The 16,501-nt window shown below is 58.7% G+C and overlaps 1 protein-coding gene across 1 annotated transcript; it reads right to left on the bottom strand.

The window, feature by feature from the left end:
* Window positions 1-11,261: 11,261 nt before the first annotated feature.
* CDCA5 (cell division cycle associated 5) lies at window positions 11,262-15,599 on the bottom strand. The gene is made up of 5 exons (XM_044448835.1): window positions 15,464-15,599; window positions 14,276-14,338; window positions 13,822-13,860; window positions 12,998-13,537; window positions 11,262-12,103 (listed from the first exon to the last, which is right to left on the bottom strand). Exons 1-5 carry the CDS (start codon window positions 15,527-15,529, stop codon window positions 12,023-12,025), a joined length of 789 nt encoding a protein of 262 aa, XP_044304770.1. The 5' UTR covers window positions 15,530-15,599; the 3' UTR covers window positions 11,262-12,022.
* Window positions 15,600-16,501: the final 902 nt, after the last annotated feature.

Raw genomic sequence — 16,501 nt, 5'->3', positions numbered from 1 at the left:
CAAAAGGGTGGGCTCTGCCAGGACTGCCTGGGGCTTTTCAGGATAAGGCTTTTAATTCACCGTTTTCTCAAGGCTGCTTCTGGATTCCTGGTGGGATTAAGAATGGATCTTCCACCCTGGATTTCCCCTCCCCAACACTTCCCCGACTTTCTGCATGTTCCCATTACAGAAACGGGCACGGTGGCATAGCAGAACAGAACAATTATCCTAAGGAGTTCATTCTGCCACTTCCCAATGCAGTGGAAACAAAACACAGCAATGAAAAGGCAGGGAAAATGGAGGATCCGGACCACGTCTAAAGTGCAGGTACGCAACCTCGCGAGAGCGATTGTGTAGAAAAGCTGCGAGGGTCCCCCGAGACCAGCCCCGCTCTTCTCCAGCCTTCCAGCAAACAGTTCTGATCTCTAGACTTTCCCAACAAAATAACAACAGAAGGAGAACCGTTTTTGCTACAAAGAACACCAAATACAGAATACCACACAGATGAAAACGCCTGCTTCAAAGCACACGCCCCGTTTTCCCTTCAACGACATCAGCCTCCAACTAGGCGGACCTGGGCGGGCGTTTCTTTGGGTTTTTATTTTCATTAAAGGGGGTTTCCAATCACAAAACAGAGTTTGGCTGAGAAAAGGGGGAGCAAGCTCCTGTTGGGGTGAACTTACCGCCGAGGCGGAGCTCAGAACCCAACCCGAAAAAAAAATACCAGAGGGACAGGTTTCCCCCAACGGGCTGTTTCTTCGCCCCACTGACTACTCACAACTGGCTCCATGGAGGGAGGGGAGGGGAGGGCCGGGAACCCTCGGCCGGGCCTCACCCACCCAGCCAGCTCTACCGCCTGCCCCCCCGGTCTCGATCGGGGGGGGGGGGGCGGCTCCCAGCTTTTTCGCCCTGCTTTTCTCATTCCGAAAGGCTAAGAGGTCTCCTTTGAGGCTCGCTCACTACAATGAGATCTTCGGGACACAATTCCATGGAAGTTCCCACAGAAGAGTTCCCGCGGGGAGGAATGTGCTGGACTTTTGTTGCCTGGGCGTGCCTACAACTGCACCTTTGCACCACGAGGGCACGCGGGTGCTTCGGGGGTCGTCTGCCTCCGGGGTGCGGACCCCAAGCCCCTCTCCGAAGCGATGTCACTCTTGGCCCGAAGGAGGCCCCCGCGCCCGACGTCGGTGGGGAGGAGCAGGGGCAGCACCCTCCCGCCTCAGAGCGACGTGGAATCCTGCGCGGCCTCCGGCCCCGCTGCCGCCCGCCTGGCAGCCCTTGAGAGGGGCCCCGCCACGTGCGGAGAGCCCGGCGAGCTGCTCCGTGTGGGGGACCCTTCCCCGGGGCCCGGGAGGTCCTGGCCGCAGCGGAGTCTGTGCTCCAGAGCGAGGCTGCGGCCCGGCCGGCGAGGGGATGCCCCCCGCCGGTCCGCCTTGCGCGACCCCTTCTCCCGGCCCCTCTCCTGCTCCGGACTCCTGTGCAGCAGGCTGTCGAGCATCGCCTGAGCCGACTGGAGGTCCAGGTGGGACGCCGAGGTCTTCTCCACCAAGCCGGGGCTCCAGGACACCTCGCCGTCGTCCGAGCTCTCCGAACTGCTCAGCTCCGGCAGCAGCTCCAGCTGCCTGCTCAGCGGCACGCTGGGAGGCGAAGGGGGACGCGCCATTTCGAAGGCCGCCGGCTCCGGGGCAGGCAAGGGGGGGAAGCTGTGGGGTCCTGACGGGGCCACCATGGCCTCTTGTCTCAGGTACAGGAAGCGTGAGGCCGGGAGCGGGCAGATCGGAGCGGCTTCTTCCCCGCTGCACTCGCTCTCCGTCGAATTCGCTTGCTCGGTGGAGAAGGCTGTGGACCTCTGCTTCCAGGGGGTGAAAGCCACTGCCCGGCCACGGCTCTTGCTGCACCGCTGGGGCCCCTCGGGGGGTGGCGTGGGGGCATCGTACTCCAGCCGTGGGGCCTGCTCGCCGTTCGCTCCGGCGGGCTCGGGCTCGGAGCTGCAGCCCGCCTGAGCGGCCGAGTCGCGGCTGCGAGAGCTCGGGGCATCCGAGGCGCCGTCCATGAAGGCAGGCGGGGGCGCGACGTCCAGGAGGTGCAGTGAGCAGAGGCTGTCCAGGGACTCGGCCTTCTTGCCGTGCTGCTGGCTGAGGCCGGATCGGGACAGCAGCCCAGAAACCTGCACAAGGTCAAAACAGGGTCAGTCTTGTTGACTCGGGAGACTTGGGTTCAAGGCCCACGCAGTCCTGACGCTCCGCGGGTGACACTGGGCCAGTCCCGGCCTCTCAGCCTAGCCTACCTCACAGGGTTGTTGTTTTGAGGATAAAATGGAGAGGAGGAGGGTCATGTACGCCCCTTGCATTCCTTTGAGGGGAAAAGGAGTTGAATAAACAATATACATCAAACAAAATTAGACTTTAAACATCTGCAAATCTACAAATGTACAGTTATTTCCCTCTTGTTCAATATTTTTATGCATGTTGCCTTCTATTAACAGATCTGCTGTTTAGGTTCTGAACTGACCATTTGTTTGCTAATAGCAAATGACTCTGAGGGGCAGTGCGATGTAGTGCTTAAGAGCACAGGATGGGAACTGGGAGAACTGGGCGCCAGTCCCCTTGGCCACGGGGCCGACTGGGTGGCTTTGGGCCCGTCACAGGCTCTCAGCCCCGCCTACCTCGCAGGGCTGTTGTTGTGGGGATAAGAGTGAGCAGGGGGGGAATGAGGCAAGCCGCCCTGAGTGAGTTCCTCGGAAGGGAAACACTGGGATAGTAATACGAGAAACAAGTACAAATGCATGCATTCTGTCTTCCGCGCGCTAGTCAAGGCACTGGGGCCCTGTCCGCCTGCAGGCCCGCTGCCCCTCGCACGCCCCTCAAGCCGACTGCTCACGTTCAGCTTCTCCAGGGTGCAGATCATGCTCTGGGCACTGATCAGTCTCTCCAGCAGCTCACTGACGCGCTGATTCAGGGCCTGCCTCTCCTCCGCCATGCTCTGCGCCTGTCGGGGGTCAGAGGAGGGCAGGGGAGTGGGTCAGAGAGAGCAGGAGGGAGGGCAAGAGGGCTTCCTTCGCCCCACAGCTGGACGGTTTTGCTCATCCCTGCTCCGGAAAGACAACTGCGAAGCATCCCTGGGGAGAGAGCATCTGCTCAGAGACTTCCGGGGTCTTCTGCCACTTTGCTGGGCTTCGAGCCGCTCCTCTCCACCCTCCTCCTGTCAAGTCCCAGCTCCAAAACGAAATGCTGCCTTCCAGCTGAAACGGACCCAATGCCTCCTTCCAATCGCATAAAGCCAATCTGGGGAGTTTGTGTTGTGCAACTTGCTTTCAAGGAAGCGAACTTTCTACGTTTGCTATGCATCTTATCTAGTGGAACAGGCATACTGTCGGGAAGATGGGGAAAATAAAGAAGCTTCCCGTACGATGATTTGAAGCTTTTCCTCCAGAAGCTGGTTGGTGACTCGAGTTTGCGAATACTCCTCTTGAAGCCTGCAGGGGAGGAAAGGCAGAAATGAAGGGGGGGTTTTCCACCAAGATTCTGCTTTGCAAACCATAGAATGGAAGGAGAGGGGTTGCAGTTCCCCGTCCACTTGTTGCATATGGAAAAAGAAAGGATTTTAAAGCCTTGGGTCTGGTCTCAAAAAGGGTGGGGCTTGAAATTAAACTCCTCCCTCTTGGGGGTGGGCCTTGGAAAAGCTCCACCCTGGACATCATCAGGACCCTCCCATCCCTACAAATATAATTTTAATAAACTCCTTCCTTGGGCTTCAGCCAACAAATTTAGCACCAATGAAAGGAAATTTTCTAAAGAATGTATAATACTTAAGAACAAGGATGGTTCAGTGGTTAAAGTGTTGGCTTAGGATGCCAGAGACCCTGCTCAGCCATGGAGCGCGGGACCAGCCATAGACCCTCAGTCTGTCCTACCTCACAGGGTTGTTGTGGGGATAAAATGGAGAGGAGGGCATGCAGGCCCTTTGCAAGGGGAAAACAGGCGGGATAAAAAGGGTTATAACCATCAGTATGGTCTCACTTGCTGAATTTTTCCTTTAAATTCCCCAGTTCCTCCCAGGTTTTCTGAAGGTGTTGCTCAGCAGACGAAGAGGCCGGTTCCGTGTCCTCTTTTGCTGTTGCGTCCTTATCCTGAGGGGTCCTGGAACGGCAGTGGGAAGGGGAAGCGGACACCAGCAGAGGCTCAAAACCCAGGACAGGGGCCCTTTGGGAGCAAGACTTGTGCCGTCCTAATTAAACTTGCTCCGCTTAGGCTCTCGTGGTAGCAAAGCTTGCAAAAGAAAACATGGCAGAGCTGAGGCAGAAAGAGGCTAGCCTTCCAAGCCACCATAACTGCGTGCTAGTAGCACCCTGAGGGACCGACGGGGCCCATCCTCCACAGCCTGCCCCATGCCACCTCTTCATCTGGCACAGCCGTGAGCAACCGGAATGCTCGTCCATCGCCAAAGCTACCAAGAGCTTGATACTCACGTGGGCCGCTCCGCATTCGTCTTGGCTAGCAGCTCCTGCAGAGAAAAAGAGAAGTCATTCCAGTGCTGCAGGCCATCTTCTTGTTCTCTTAAAAGGCAAATCAACAGCCCTGATGGTTGTGGAAACAGGCTTCAAGCGGATCTTAGAGCTGGAAAGGTCCTCAGCGCTCTTCCAGTCCACCAGCCGGGGATGCGAGAAATCTACTGCTACGCCATCCAAAGCCATCCGAGGCCTCCGAGGCCCCCCATCCCGAACAGCTTGTCTGGAAACGCACCAACATTCAGCCGAAATCCTTGCAATGCAGCCCTGGCGCTTTGAGTTTTGCTCTCCAGAGCTACAGAAAACACATTCGCTCCCTGGAAACTCCTCAGGCATCTGGAGATGGCAACCCCGTGACTGCTCGGTGAGACTTTGCTCTGGGTAAACATACCCCAAAACATGACATCCGACCCCGAGCTTCTCCCTGAAATCCCTGGGGGACGAGAAGGCGGCTTTCCTGGCGCTTGCTCGCGCTGTTCTCGTTGGGAGCGCTGGCTATCCCTGCGTGAGCTGGGAGGACACCGAGCGAATCTTTCCTCCCGGTCCACCTCAAGATTCCTACGCAGGGGACGGGGCTCAGCCCCAGCGCAGGTCCTCACCGTGCCCGTACTTCCAGACGAAGCGTCCACCCGGCGCATCTGCTAGCCAGGTGCCTCCTGGAAGCCGATAAGTAGCGCCCCGGAGTTGCTGTTGTCCTGGATGCTCAGGATTTCCTGCCTTGATACAGCAAGACGCAACTGAGCTGTGGCCGAGAGCCGCAGCTGCGGGGCCACACTTGGAAGGAGGCTCTCCCCTCCACCCACCACAAGCGACGGCCCCGAGCCCCGCACTGAGCATCGCTGAAACCCAGGACTGCTGCCGTGCTTTACGTGGCCGCTCGCCTTGCTCTCGCGTGGCAGGTGTGTGGCTTTGCGTGAGCGCAGGGACGGCTTGCAAGACGCCCTCCCGTCCAGGGGCAGCAGGGGCCAGACCGGACTTGGCCCAGAGAGGCTCCCCACGCAAACCCTGCCCCTTGCTTTCTCCTCGGGGGGCTGCCAGGGAGCCTCAGTGACTGGGCAGTGTATTTATTTATTTAAACATTTCTATGCTTTAAATATTTATTCTAACATTTCTATATTAATGAAATAAATAAGGGGAGGGGAGGGGAGGGGAGGGGAGGGGAGAAGCCAGAGGCACGAGCATCTTCTGCAGAACTAAGTGGGGGAGGCTGCGGTTTTGCGATATTTCCGTCTCTCCTGCTTTAGTTCCCCTCTGGCTTAAATCCTTTGCTCTCTGCCCTGAACTTCCAGACACACCTTCCCTACATGCCTTCATGCCCCGCAAGATCTGCAGAGGAGGCCCTGCTCCAGGATCCCTCCCTGAAGGAGGTAAGGGAGGTCTCTACTCAGAGTGGGGCCTTCTCTGCGGTGGCGCCCAGCCTCTGGAATGTGCCCCCCAGGGAGGCTCGCTTGGCGCTGACTTTATATTCCTTTCGGCGCCAGGCAAAGACCTTTTCATTTACCCGCCATTTTAAGAATTAGACATTTTAATCAGTTTTAACAGTCACTTTTTGTTTTTGATTTTTTGGTGGCATTATGTTTTTGTCGTCTATGGCTGTTATTTGTTGTTATCAATTCATTTTTTTTTGTATAGGATGGGATATACATATTTTAAGCAGATTAATAAAAGTGGTCACCCTGGCTCTCCATCCACTGCAAGCGCACAGGCAAACAAGTGTGGAAGGGCTTTTCACGATCTCTGGGGAGAAGGGGGAGCCACGGCAAGCCGGAAAGCACGCACGGAACAGCGGGGAGAAGCGGGGGCCAGTGCCTGCCGCCCGCCAGTCCCACCAGCAAGGATTTGGGGTGCCCCTCTGCAGAGCTCGCTAACTGCCCCCCCCCCATGCCCTCAGTGGGGGGTCAGGTTTCTGCCTGCACAGCTTTTGTGCCGCTACGACTTACCAACTTACGGGTGGGGGTCAGACCGAGAAGAGGTGGGAGGTGAGCCTGGCCCCTTTGCCCCCGCCCCTCTGGCTATGCCACAAACTGCTTCCTCCTTTCCCAAACTCGAGTTTGGGGATTCGAACTTCAAATGCCAGTAAAACCCACTTGCATCCTTGGAAAAAAAGCCGCAATATCCGGAGAGCCAAGTTCCAACGCCTCCTCCGTTTCCCAGTGAATCACGGCCAGAAAATTTAGGTCCCTTCAAAAATGAAGTCTGGGAGACCCCCCACCCCACCCCACCCCACCCCAGAGATCTTGTGTCATCTTGTGTCCCCAGGACAAAACACAGGCATCACCACACCCAAGAACGTGCTTCGCGTCCCAGAGATGGACGTGGAAATCTATGGAAAGGTGCTCTTCATGCATGTGCAGAGTGCATCCACCACCGAGAGAGAGTAGACAGAGACCGGCAACCCGGAGAAGGGGGTGCATGACTCAGCCCGCCCGCCACGAGCCGCTGAAGGCCGCGGGATGCGACCGGTGCGGAAGGGCGCTCCGCAGCCCAAAGGCCGGGGCGCAGGCACCGTACCTCAGCATGCGGCCCGGCGACGGCAGCCGCCCCCTCCTGATGCGCTTTGCCCTGCGGTTCCGCTGCGATCCCCGCGGCCTCCCTCTCCGCCTGGGCAGGCGGGGGCCCGTGGCCTCCGGCCTCCACGCCGTGCTTCGCTTTGGCTTCTCCGTGCTTCCGGTGCACCTTGCCGGCCTCTCCCGACAGCCTGGGCAAGCTCCCCAGGCTGGCTGGCAGACGCGCCATGGGGGCCCGCTCGGGATCGCCGCCGGCCTCGTCCGCAGCCCCGGCTGGGCCGCGAGGGGGGCAGCTGGCGGGGACGGCCTCCCCCTCGGCTTCCAGCTGCCCCACTCCCTTCCTCCCGCCCTGGGCGGCCGTCTCCTCCTTCCCCCTCCCCTCCGCCACGTCCAGGAGGGACCCGGGGGAGCTGGCCTTGCTGCTGGAGCCCTTGGAGTCCGACCCGTCGGTGCTGCGGGCCTGGCTGGCCACAGCGGCCTCGGGGGGCTTCCAGCCCAGAGAGGTGAGGCTGGAGGGGCTCATGACCTGCCGGGTGATCTCGTTGAGGAACTCCGAGAAGCGCAGCTTCTCCTCCACCAGCTTCATCCGCTCCGCCATGGGCGGCTTCCTGGGGGCGCTCAAATCCAGGCTGTTCGGCGGCTGCCGCTCCCGCTGCAGCGGCCTGGGGGCCCCGGGCCCGGCCCCCGGCCGAGGCTCCCTCCCCGTGGCTCGGACCGTGATGGTCTCAATGGACTTGGCCTTCCGCAGCTGCTCGCCCGCCGCGGCCGCGCCGCTCTTCAGGATGCCCTTGCTGGGGGCCGGCGCCCTGGCCGGGTGGGGCTGCCGGGGGGCCAGGGCCCCCGCCTCTTCGCTCAGCACGAGGCTGCGCTCCAGGCCAGTCGCCTTGCAGAGGGGCCGGTCGACGCCGTCTGCCCGGCCCGGCGGGGAGGGAAGCTCGCGGGGCCCCGGGGCGTGCCGGTGCAGCCGGTCGGCGCTCCTGCTGTAGCCCTTCCTCAGCCAGGCCGAGGAGCCGCCCGCCTCTCCCGCCCGGCCGGCCTCCCCCGCGACATCCACGCAGGACTGTGAGTGCACGGGGCGGAAGCGAGGGCCGCCGCGCAGGAACGCCTCCTTCTCGAGGCTGGCCTCCGAGGACCACGACGCCGAGGAGCTGGAGGCTGAGGGAGACGCCGAGGACGAGAGCGTGGAGAAGCGGTCGCTCCGGCTCTCCGTCCACGGCGGGCGGCAGCGGCAGTCCTGCAGGGCCGGCTCCGAGGCGCCTTTCCTCTCCTTGGCCCGCCGGACGGGCGTGAAGAACTTCTCCATCACCTGCAGCTTCCCAGGGGGCACCTCTCCGCCCGCGCCACTCCGGTCCGCCTCCCAGTGCACCGGGGAGAACGGCCCGGCGTCCTCCTGGGCTTTCTTGTAGGACTTTCGCCGGATGGCCGAGGCGCTCATGCCGGGCAGCCTGCAGCGGCACTGCGTCCGTGTGCCACTGGCCCTCCACCCTCCCGCCACGTCTATTTAACCGTGCGGACCGGCTCAGTGGAGCAGAAAGGGGAGCTGTCGATACGATGGGCAGCGGAGCATCCGAGCGGGCCGAGCCTGCGCACCATCGGCCCCCCCTCCCCACCCCCCACTCTGGCACCCCGAGCAAGGAGCTGACCTCCTCGGGAATCTGCCAACCCTACACGCGGGCAGCACCAGCTCTGGGTCGGGGGCCCCTTTCACCCAGGCAGCCCTTGGCCACACGGCGCCCGCCTTCTCCCTGGCAGCCGCCAGCCCCTTGTGCTCTCCCCCCTTTCCCTTCGTTGCTCGGCCGGCAGAGCGCCAGGGAGCGCCTCCTCCGTGGCCACTGCTCCCCCGCCTTTCACCGCCTCCGTGGGACTGAGCCCGGTCCGCTCCCTTGCTCACAGCCAGGACTGGAAGGGATCCACAAGGCACTCCTGGTCACGGCCAAGGGCGCCTCCGTTCAAAGGCCTTTTTGCTGCTGCTGTCGGGAAAGGAGGTTAAAACAGCACTTGCTGATCTGAAATTGGCCAGAGATGCACCGACTCCTCATCCCTGGAATGGAAGGCGCACCTGTCCATGAACAGACCCAAGGGAAATAAGCGTCTCCGGGGCTGGACCTCAGTGCTCACACGTCCCCCAGAGCCTGGGCTGCTGCTGTGTCCCCGGTCCAACGTGCTCTCCCTCAGAACCCGCCTTTTCTCAGCCGACAAGCTGTTTCCCTGAGAACCAACCTGCGCATCGCCGGCTGCCTGATCGTTTACCTGCAGGCACAACGCAGCTCCTGTATGCACAGCAGGCGCTTGCGGAGGCCGAGGGACCTTGTGAAGCAAGTGGGCCCAATCCTGCCGCAGTTCTAGGCACTTTCAGGGGCACAGTGAAATAGAGAGAGATGATCCCATTGGACTGGGCCCAGAGATCTGTCCCCCCAGCGGAGGCAGCGGCCTCGGCTGCAACAGCACTCTCACCCCGGCTTGCCCATTTTATCCACACTGCAAGGTAGCGGGAAGCAGAGCCGGAATCTCTCGAGTCCAGCACTCTAACCATTGTACCACGCTGCTTAGTGCTGCGCTTTGCAGGTTCCTGCCAAGATGCGCCAAAGGGCAGCCGCAGTGAACGGCCGTTCATGCGGAAAACAACCCCCCCCCCACATGTTCTCGTTTGCAGAGCGAGAGGCAGCGCCGTGGAACGCTGGGTTGGAAACTGCCGTGGACGTGAGACTGAGGCGGAAATCAAGCCCCCACGGGACTTTTACATAAGCGCATATCCCCGAGAGCACTTTTCCTAGCCGCTGCTCGAGCGCACCATTAAAAAACGGAATATCGACCCACGCTGGCACATGGAAAAAAGACAGAACGCACTCCTGCGACTCAACTATGTTTAGCCATGCTTTGTGGGCAGGTGTCTGCACAGCGGCCCTTGTGGGTCGGGCCACGCAGTGCCTGGAAGGCACCGTTCTTAGGTCCTCGAGGGGCCGGCGCTGCCCCCCCCCCGGCCTCTCACATGCCCGTGGAGGCAGCCCAGAGCTCCTCCGGCTAGCAGCCGGTCTCCCCGCCCCACGGATCGATGGCTCAGGCCACGCTGCAGTAAGACAGGAGACGGGCAAGGTCACGCATGGCCTGGCCACGTGGCTGCCGCTCTCTAACGGCAGGAATTCCACTGGAGCAAACGCCTGGGCGGACCGAATCAGTGGGGGGATGACGGCAGCCACCGGTGCCCCACTGCAGGCGCGATTCCTGCCCCCCCGACACTCCGCTCCATCCATGGATGCAGCCCCGCCCAGCAACTTTGATACCAGGGAATTAACCACTAGGAGTTCTTCCAAGGCTACATCCTGGCACTTGTCAGCTCATTTTCAGCTGACCTCCCTCCAGCTACTCCGAAGCTGGCTTGTGGCAGCGGGGAATCGGGGTTGGTGGTCTTCACCACGCTGATGGGTGCACAGGCAGTTCCCCGGCTGCGGAAGGAGATGCTCCTTTCCCATCATGCTATTCTGTAAACAGGCCGTTTAATTACCAAAAGGAAGCGCGTGCATTTGCAATCGTAAGCCGGCACAGGTTCCTCACTAGGGCACACCAGAGTCCTGCGTGGACGAGAGCGGCAGTGCGGGATGCCAGGTTGGATGGCTCCATCTCAACGGATCGCCACGATCCGCTTCACAAATTCGGAGCCGTTGTGCACGGTTTGTGAGGCAAGAGCAGCATTCCTAGTGCATCCCTCCTCCTTACACACCACACAAACAAGGGGAGGTGTAGAAGCACAGCAGGCTGCCTGTCGAGTTTGGGGCCTCGAGGCAGCTCTACCTGGAGGGGGACCAAGAGCACGTCAATCCAATCACGGCCGCACAGCTGGACGCTCCCATCGGCCCGTCCAGTGGAAGCGTGCCTGATCTGCGTGGGGGCCACGGAACTGCGACACGTTTCTCCCACCCGTGTTTCAACCAGTGAACACATCGCAAGCGCGGCGTGTCAGCTGCCCTCACAAGGGTGGTGGGGTCATTTGATGCCTGCCTTCCCCGAGACGCGTGCACTGTCCAACTCACTTTCTTGTCGAGATTCGCTGCTCCACAACCCGGTCCGGTCAGTTAACTACACAGAAAAAGGTGCTGCTCAGATAATCCAGCGTGACCCCGTCATTCTTTTCATAGTCTCTGAAGACCCCTCAAGGAATCCTGCGATCAAATTAGGTTGAGCTTTTTGGAAAATAAGAGCGTTAACTTTCCAGCACCTTGAGACAGTCTTGATCTGTAGTACTTTCCTACATTCTTAATTAGAGGAAGGGAAGCCTTTTAAAGTTTTATTTTTATTCTTATGCATATACACTATTTTATTTAAAAGATACTTAACCCGACTTTCAGGGCACATAGCCCTGACAAGGTGGCTTAAAATATTCCACACGCTTGAGAAATGCATCCATGGAAAAGCAACGAGAGAATCCCGCTGGTTCAGAAATACAAGGAAGCAGTTTATCAGAATGAGCAAATTAGTAAGTGACCTGTTTTGCATCCCAACTAGGAAAAAGTTACTCTAAGAAACCACCCCAACATATTTTTAGAAGAATCTGCTTGATAGAAAACAGTCAGTGACGACAAAAAAAAAAAAAAGGCCTATTTATACATCAGCACACATTTCCAAAAGTCAAGCGCTTCTTTTTCTGCCACCTATGCAGGAAAGACAAAACGCTTAGCTAAGGCTCCTCAAAGAGAAAAAGACCGCGAAACCGCAACTGACACCGCTTTGCATCATCAGCAGGCAAGACACCCCCGAATGGCTGTGTGGCAATTAGCACGAGGCGTTTCCCCAACGCCTCGGCCCCCCACAAAGACTGTCAGCCCCAGACAAGCTCATCCCTGAACCTCCCACCAGTTTCACAATCGCCAGTAAAGGGAATAGATAGATGCCTTCTGCTACTAAGTACATCCAAAAGCAAAGCAATTTACTGCTTTCCGCATGGGGAATGGAGGAGCGCCCCCCGGCGGACACCAGGCTACAGACACAGCGCACAGTGAACGGACACCCTGCACGGCGGTGGGACAGGGCCCCTTCACTCCACAAGGAGGTCGAATCGCTCCGCTTCTTCAAACTCCGCGTTCATCTGAGCTGCCCATTCGTCCAGCTCCGATTTCTGAAAAGGCAGGAAAAGAGGCAGTGCTAAAAGTACGACTCCCGTTTGCAGATCAAAACACAGAGTACCCTTGGCAACCTGGGGATTTTGCAAATTAAATGCATTTGCCCAAAGAGCGATGATGCAGACCACTGGCTACCGAGGGCTCTGCTCACCGCAGACACACCCACTCTTGCTATCTTGGGAAGCAGTGCCCACGCACGTGCTTGGCAGCCATGAGGGCTAGACGCTTGCTTCTAAACAAAACACGCATACTAATGACTTCCTATCTATTCATGGAGCTGGCACCACTTCTGCCTCTGAGAGAGCACACGCTTGCAGCCTCTTCTTCTTCTGGATCCACATCTTCTACCACCTCCTCCTCCTCCTCCTCCTCCTGTCCTTGGGTCTCCCCAACCCTCTCTTCTTTGCTGCAAGCAGCAGCACCGATTTATCTCTGGAGCAAATTCTGGACAACCAAGCGCTGCGCACAGGAGGGAAGGCGAGAGGGTCCAAAACGGTCACTTGGACAGCACCGCGGGGACTTAGTCTGCTGCTTCGGAGGGCTGACCGGTTGCCACTGGCCTTGCCACAAAGCTTTGGCACCTCCCCACAGCTCACGGGGTGGCAGGGCGAGGTCCGTGGCACAACGCTTCGCATTTGCACGGCCTGCTAGAGGAGCTCAGAGCGGCTCACGTGCATTCGGCTGAGAACGACCTTACCCATTCGGTCAGTGATTTCCAGCTTAATCTTTCGGCTGGAGCAAGGAGGGGAGGAGGAGGAAAGGCGGGGGGGGGGGGGCTGACTAGTGGATTTGTGGCAGGGGGGGAGCTCGGTCTCGAGACACCCCAGAGCTTCCCTGCTGCTCCCTTGATGGCCAATGCTTCCCCCACCGCCGCTCCGTGTGGGACTCACATCGAACTGCGGCACCTTCTTCTTCCGCCGTTTTTCTTTGACAAAAGAAATTCCCGGGATGTCTGTGTCTGGCTCGTGAAGGGGGCCGGGTTCCGTTGCTCCGGTGGGCGACTTCTGGGTGACGCTTGCGTTCACGGGAGACATGCTGGCCAGCACGCCCGGGATCAGGAGCTTCTCGAACCCGAAGAGAGTTTGTCGCTTGCCTGGTGCGTGGTTGGGGGTGGAGCTGTCGGAGAGACCGGAGCCGGGGGAGCCCAGCCTCTCCTGGAAACTCTGGCTCAGGGAGGCCTCCGAGCGGCTGTAGGACCGCCGCACCCTCTTCGCCATGGCCAGGTCCCGCTCGTCGTCCGGCAGGGAGGCATGTGTGCCGGGACCGGCCGGGAACAGGGCGACGGCCCCTCTGGGGGGCACGCCTGGCTCGGCATCCAAGGAGCGCTGCGGGGGGGAGCGCTCACGCTCCGGCTTGGTTGCACTTCCACCAGGGCTTCCGCTTGGAGCCACTGCCAGAGGGATGTTCTCCTTGTCTTCTTTCAAGGAGATCTGTCGGAGAGCAGACAGGAAACCCTTTCAGTACGAAATAAGGTTCCATTCTGCATTAAAGAGCGGTGAACGCAGTACACGGGCCCGCCAGCCAGTTCAGAAGGCTGACAGATCTGAAGCAAGCTGCATTTTACCAAGCCCCCCAAAATCGGAAAAGTCCAAAAAAAGGACAGAAGACCCAGAGCGCCCCTCACCCACATCAGCTCCACTCTAGAAGCCGCTGCCTAAGGGGGTTGGGGCCCTTGTTAAACGCACAACATTATTAGGTGCTGCTTCATACTCACCCTTGGACTCCGGCGCGGAGTTACGGCAGCCTCCTTGGTCTAAACAGGAGGGGGAAAACAATACACACATGAGTTCTATAGCGACTCCTGCATAAGCGAAGAGGAACAATGGCGCTTCCAAAGGGACACGTGCCAACAACCCAGCGCTCTGCCTGCACAGCTAGAGAAGGCCTCCTACACTCGCCCAAAGCTGGAATTTCCAGTTCCCAAAGACAAAGGATATTTTCCCGTTTCGGTTTTACACCACAATGACCAGGAGGCATCCCAGAAGGAAAATTAGGGACCTGGTTCAAAGTTTACATTACTTCAGTGCTTAAGGTTCTATGCCATTCCTCTCAAAGGACTGTCCAGATGCTTCCTGAATGCCTCCAGTGAAGGAGAGCCCACAACGTCCCCAGGTAAGAGGCTTCGCTCTATTGCTGAACCGCTTTGAAGCTGCCGGAGCTCCACGTACCTGCCGATTTCGTGGCAGAATCTTTTTCAGGGTTATAGGCCGCATCACCAAAGGACCTGGACGCTGCAAAGCGGAGAGAAAATAGTTCAGGTGAGTTTGGAGAGAGAATTCCAGCAAGATGAATTTTACCAAGGAGGGTTAATTATGGTATCTGGGTAAATTTTGGCAAGGCTGTCTGACTCCCAACTACAGAGAGTACCAAAAAACGTACACACATTTTAAGAAAGGAAAACACTGTATTCAAATTGTAATACTCAATATGTACTGATAAAAAAAGATGAATGCAAGACATGTTTGGCTTCTGCGATTACAAGAGGTGTTCAAAGAGGTTACCATCAATGTCCAGCCACTTCTGATTACAGCGAACTGCGGTGTATACAAGTTTTTGGCACCCCCGGTATTTAACAACGCTAGCACCAGTACGTCAGTCCACAACTCTACTCCAAATGCAACTAAGCTGAGGTCAGCTTGGGAGAAGCAGGAGGATTTCTTGTCTGGAATGCCGGTGAGCTCCCTCCAGTCATGGTGCTCTACACAGAGTAAACTGCTTCAGTGCTGCATGAAGTATCCAGCGATTCCCAAACGCTTCCCTCTCTCGCAGCGTGGGTTGTCATCCAGAAGCTGGGCCACTGGCTGGGGACTGGTCCTGGGGCAGCGAACCTCTTCCAGCCACAGGCTCAATTCCATTTTGAAACAGCGCTCCGGGCTGCAACCCACTGCTGCAGTGGGCTAGAAGGAAAGAAGGTGGGGCAACAGCACAAAACCCGGCCAGCTTATTTAAGCTTCAAGCTGCCAGTAGCCAAGCTGCAGGGGAAAGATTTCAACCTTTTGCAGGGGGAAACTAGATAACAGCCAGGAAACTACCCAAAGATCTGTGGCTGAGGGAAAGGATGCGGGCCATCCAGGGAATATCAAGGGACCAGCTCAAGATCAGCAGGACCAGAATTAGCCCCTGGGCAGAGACTCTTCAGCCCTGGGCTGGATAAAGGGATACGAAGGACTTGTAGGAAGATCACACACAAAAAGGTATGTGCTCAAGGCCACATCCTGCAGTGTGGAAAACTGCAAATTCCATAAAGGCAGCACGGAATCTTATTTCACAGGTGCCTCTCAGCACAGCTGTAACGCTCAAGAGCTCCAAGTCTTGTTCATTCCCAGAAGGACAATGTCACAAGCTTTTCTACTCACTGGGATGCCCGTGCTTTTGCTTGCCACCGCGGCTGGTTTCCACTGGGCCAGGGGCTGAGTTTGCATTGTAGGAGCCACATTCCGCTCAGACCTGCGCCTTGGAGGAGAAGGGACAGCTCCTGGGAAGAAGGGACGGCAACAGGAGGTTGAGGGAGAACCGTGTGAAGGGTAAGTTCATGAGGTTGCTATATTAGATACGGCAGAATTCAGCTGAGAAAACCAAAACATCCCACCTTCTTTTTAAACATGCCACAAGCCTTGCGACACCATGAAAACGCAAAAATCCCCCCTAGCACAAGCTTTTGAGGATATCGTCCTCTCATTAAATGCATCTGATGACTTGGTCAGGATTCCCCAACCTGGAGCTTGCCAACGGTTTTGGACTGACTATCGCAGCACTACATGCTGGCTGGGGATGATGGGAGTTTATTAATGAATCTGTTATATTTGAAGTCTACCTTCCTCCCCACACCACCGGGGCCCCCAAAATGGCACATGTTGACCTTACTTTACCCTCCCAGCACCCCGTGAGGTACGTCGGGCCGAGTCAGGGCCCGGCCCAGCAAGCTCGACGGCTGAACGGAGGCTCTGCACCCGGCGCTCCCCGGCGTCGCTCCGACCCGGCCTTCCGGCACCCGTCGCCGCGCAGGGGGAGCTGCGGCCCCCCACACGCGGGGCGCCGGGGGGAGAAGGCTGGCACGGGCCGCATCATCCCGCTGCGGACGGTCCACTCCCCGCCTGCTCGGGCAGAGCAAGTCCCGCGAGCATGGGCACAATCGCCGCCGCATAAAGCTGCGCCTTCGCGCACGGCCCGGCCCGGCCCGGCCCGGGAAGCCGGCGCGGCGAAGCAGAGCGAGCGAGCGAGCGAGCGCGCCGGAGCGACCGCAGGACAAAGGCGCCCGGAGGGGCCGGAGCCGAGCCGAGCCGAGGCAGCGCAGCCCCGCGGAGCAGCGAGCGGCCGCGGCCAAGACCGAGGCCCGGGCCAGCCGGGGAGAGCCCGGCGCCCACCCGCCCGCGCCCGCGCCCGCGCCCACGCCC

Source organism: Varanus komodoensis, unplaced genomic scaffold (assembly GCF_004798865.1).
Source record: "Varanus komodoensis strain SLA01 unplaced genomic scaffold, ASM479886v1 scaffold55, whole genome shotgun sequence".
NCBI lineage: Eukaryota > Metazoa > Chordata > Lepidosauria > Squamata > Varanidae > Varanus > Varanus komodoensis.
This window is presented reverse-complemented; position numbering and strand designations above follow the sequence as displayed.